Genomic DNA, 4514 nt, shown 5'->3' with positions numbered 1-4514 from the left:
TATCAGTTCCAGTTGATGCATTGAAATCCCCCAAGACTAGAAGTGTATCTCGTCTGGGACACTGATCAACCACAGACTCGAGCGTGGCGTAGAATGCATCCTTCACGGTGAGGTCACTCGCCTCAGTCGGAGCATAAACAGAGATCATGGAAATGACACCTCAGGAGTGACGAATCCTTAAGCTCATAATATGCTCGTTGACCGGTGTTACCTCAATTATCATTGGGGTCAGCTTATTGGACACAGCTACAGCAACTCCTTGCGTATGGTAACCATCAGAGAGACCAGACCAATAGTAGGTGTAACCACCCACCATTATCTCACCGCAATCCGGTCTCCGAACCTCAGAGAGAGCTGCAATCCCGATGTCCAAACGCTTGAGCTCAGATGATAACAGAGCAGGTGATCATCCTTTCTTAGGGATAGCACATTCCAGGCACCCACCCGAAGGGACCGCTTCAGGTTAACCCAAGGAGACCGCCGTCTGGTGGACGACACCTCAGCACCACTCCGACACACTCTCCCGCAATCTGACCCAGGGATGTTACCCCGTGGTTTCCCTCCTATCATCAAAGATTGGGGGTCCCAAAGGCTTTGCCCCAATCCCGTCATCCGGTGAGCTGCCCTGCGAAGGGAAGCTGCACAGGAGGTACTCCCATGGAGTGGGTTTTCAGATTTTTTTGCGTTTTTGTGTTTTGCAGAATGAAGGGTTTTACGGTGGCCGGAGTGCAAATCCTGCCACCAACCTCCTCATAAAAAAGTAACCCAACTGCAGGAGGACATCCGCAGACACAGTTGGGCACTAGATATGGATGGCCGTTGGCTCACAAGGAGCTCCTCCGCCCTTTGACAGGTTTTGTTTTTAATCCTGCTGGGTGTCCATATCCAAACACCATCCTCACCAGAAAACCTGGTGGGGGAGACGGTTTAGTCGCCGACAACCCGACCATGGAATAGGTTAGTACAGGGTTACATGGTACCTGTAGCAGGTCACAGATCTAACCTGACCTGACAACCTGATTCTACCAAAATTGGGTTGAATTCGGCCAGGGCCCAGATAAGCTACGGGTCCATTGGTCCTTTTTCTTTTTTTTAGTCTTGGAAAGTCAACCCCACTGATGGGAACCTGCAGTCTCTCTGCAAAGCTTGTAACCATTGTTTCCATTCTCAAACATACCAGAATTCACCATCAGTTTCACCATCCAAAAAAGCTTGGTGGCAGTTGGTTAAGCATAGCTCTGAAACCTACTTCCCTTCTGTTCCTATGTCATTGAAGGATAGGATCACAATTGAGAACTACCTTAACTCTGTCTTTGCAGAAAATGCCAGAGTCCTTATTAACCTCCGCCATCTTCGAAGATGGATGGAGGTTACTGTTTTCACCCCTTTCTGTTTGTTTGTTTGTTTGTGAACAGTATTACGGAAAAACTCCTCGACGGATTTCGACGAAACTTGGTCGGGGGGGGGGGGGTTAGGTATGGTCCAAGGATCATGCCATTAAATTTTGGACTTGGTCCAAAAAAATGCCATTAAATTTTGGACTTGGACTTTTGGACTTGGTACCCCCCCCCAAAAAAAAAATTGTTGGAGAAAAAAAAATTTTTTTTTTGCATTTCTACATGTTTTCAGTGATTTCCACCCCCCCCAATTTTTTTACCCCCCAAAAAATAGAGATTTTTTTGTATTTCTACATGTTTTAAGTGATTTCCTATCCCCCCCCCCCCAAAAATTGTTGGAGAATTTTTTTTTGCATTTCTACATGTTTTAAGTGATTTCCAACTGCACCCCCCCAAAAAAAATTGTTACCCCCCCAAAATTAGAGAAATTTTTTTTTTTGCATTTCTACATGTTTTAAGTGATTTCCAACCCCACCCCCCAAAAAAATTGTTACCCCCCAAAAAAATGTTAGAGAATTTTTTTTTTGCATTTCTACATATTTTAAGTGATTTCCACCCCCCCCCCCAAAAAAAAAATTGTTTGAGAAAATTTTTTTTTGCATTTTTACATGTTTTAAGTGATTTCCAACCCCCCCCCAAAAAAAAAAGAAATAATTTTTTTTTCTTTGCATTTCTACATGTTTTAAGTGATTTCCACACCCCCCCCCAAAAAAAAATTGTTCCCTCCCAAAAAAAAGAAATTTTTTTTGCATTTCTACATGTTTTAAGTGATTTCCAACCCCCCCCCCCCCAAAAAAAAAAATTGTTAGAGAAAAAAAAAATTTGCAACTTTTTTTTCAACAAAATTTCGAATTTTTTTTTGCATTTTTACATGTTTTAAGTGATTTCCAACCCCCCCCCCCCCCCCAAAAAAAAATGTTGGAGAAAACAACTATAACTCTCAGCACTGTTGACATCATATTTAATGAATAAGATATAAGGTTCACTTGAGTGACCCAGCAGTATTGACAGCGGAGGTTTTGCACTCTCCCGAGTGCTCCCCCTCTATTTCCCTCGATTCCTGTACCCAACTCACACCTACTTAATTGAAATATCCTGCAGCATGTGAACTTCCCTACTTCCAAGATGGAGGATAAATTCATAGACATTCTTGAAGGTATGAATAAGAGAGAGAGAGACAGACAGACAGACAGACAGACACAGAGACACAGAGACACAGACAGACCTCAGAACCAGATACCACCAGTGCCAGGGGCAAATCCAGGAATTGGGTGGGGGTTTCCAAATAACAGAAAATTATAAATTTCCCAAATAAATTACTGTGAGCTGTTAGTGGTTTATTAGGTACTGTATTGATTCAGTTTTTCTGAGGCTTCTGGCCTTTTTTGTGGCACACTTTCATGGGAGCAGTTCTGGGTGACCAGGGAACCCCTGGGTTTGCCACTGTAATGGTAAATTTTTTTGTTGTGGGGGGGGGAGTTCCGGGCAACCAGGAAACCCCCCTGGATTTGCCACTGAGTGCAAGCACCCATTGGCTGCCCATGGGTGTGCTGAGAAAGTCCTGTGGATGAGGTATCAACTGGGTGCCAACATGTCTTCCAGAATGCGGTACTGGTAGCACTATGTCTATGAGCAGCAGTGGCTGAGGACCGACTGCTCATCTCCACTATGCTCAACCTGATAGGTACTGATGCCCACCATCTACACATCTTTGCTCATACAGGGTGGCCAAGAAACACCTGACATATTTAATGTAAAAAGAGCTTTTGGACAGAAGATGAGACTGCATATCATACAAAACTACAATCTCAAGAGATTATATCAGCAACTTAGGTCTTGAAAACAATGCCTTTAAGTATCCACCATTTTTATGTATGCATATAAACGCATGGACAACTGTGTTATGCATCACCTTTCTTAAAGTTTCAAGTGGAATACTGGCTATTTCCTGTTCAATTTGACTACTTAACTCATGAAAGGTCCTTGGTCTCATCTGGTAAACTCTTGATTTCAGGTACCCACACAAGAAGAAATTGGGTGCAGTTAACTGCGGGCTTCTGGCTGGCCAGGAGTGACATTGATGCATGAGCAGTATGGGCAGTTGCCCCATTCTGTTGGAACCAGGTTTGATCATCAAATCCCATGTCTATTAGTTTTGGAGCAAGAAAATAGCTTATCATTTCTTGATATTGCTCAGATGTCAATGTGACAGTTGTCCCACTGGTATCGGAAAATAAATACGACCCTCTTACTTCAGCCCAACAAATGCCATATGCCTTCATCCACAGCTTGATGGAGTACTACTCTCCTCTCTGGGCTGGTGCCCCTGCTTCACACCTTTCTCAGCTTGACGCAATGGAAACTAAGGCCTTAAAGATCATTGGAATCTCCCACGATGAAGCTGATTCTATGGACCGATCACTTTGCCATCGCAGACAGGTCAGTGGTCTATGTTTCTTATACTGGCTCCTTTCTGGTGTTGCACCCTCTGTCCTTTCCATGCTTTGAAACACCACCCACTCCCACCCCGATGTTTCTACAGGGCACACGCAGTCCACCAGCAACTTTCATATGGTGAACATTCCAAAATTCAGATCACCTCCACTCATCCATTCCTCTTTATCCCTGCCTGTGGAACCAAGTTCCCCATCCTCTTCAATCTCGTTTTTCCCTCCAGGTCTTCAAGACAGCTGTTCATCACCATCTCAAATAATCCCTCATCCAAAATCATGGTATTTTCTACCTCCATTAACCCCCCCCCCCCCCCACAATCCCACTACTCTCTCCCCAAGCCCACATCCTTCCATGTTCACAGTTTTCCTTCCTGAGAGTTCGCTTCTGTTTGCATCCAGTCCACTGACTGCACTTCTTACCCGCATCGCTTGTTTGTCCGTCTCCATCTATTTTGTCCCTCGGTCTTACTGTTGGTCCCCCCCTCTCTTTCTCCTGTTCCCTTTGCACAATTGATCCGTTCTGTGTTCTCGCTGTTCCACGAGCCTTTGACTTGTATACAAAACAAAGAAAACCACTCTGTGAGGCGTTAATTGTGCAAAGGTCATTTGTGGATCCTCTTGGGATTTTATTCTGCCCAAAATCGGGTGTTCTGCTTGTTGACAT

General features: G+C 44.3%; 1 protein-coding gene across 1 annotated transcript in view; it reads left to right on the top strand.

The window, feature by feature from the left end:
* The first annotated feature begins 2453 nt into the window (after positions 1–2453).
* The window catches only part of LOC147017191 (uncharacterized), a 2912-nt gene continuing 851 nt past the window's right edge, over positions 2454–4514 (top strand). The window contains exons 1-4 of the mRNA XM_085846642.1: positions 2454–3521; positions 3686–3836; positions 3940–3971; positions 4075–4129. Of these exons, the coding sequence (XP_085702768.1) occupies positions 3478–3521; positions 3686–3836; positions 3940–3971; positions 4075–4129 (282 nt within the window). The 5' untranslated portion in view covers positions 2454–3477. The remainder of the gene's footprint in view (positions 3522–3685; positions 3837–3939; positions 3972–4074; positions 4130–4514) is intronic.

This window comes from Eptatretus burgeri, chromosome 11, assembly GCF_056783735.1.
Source record: "Eptatretus burgeri isolate ZD-2024b chromosome 11, Ebu_testis_v1, whole genome shotgun sequence".
Lineage (NCBI taxonomy): Eukaryota > Metazoa > Chordata > Myxini > Myxiniformes > Myxinidae > Eptatretus > Eptatretus burgeri.
This window is presented reverse-complemented; position numbering and strand designations above follow the sequence as displayed.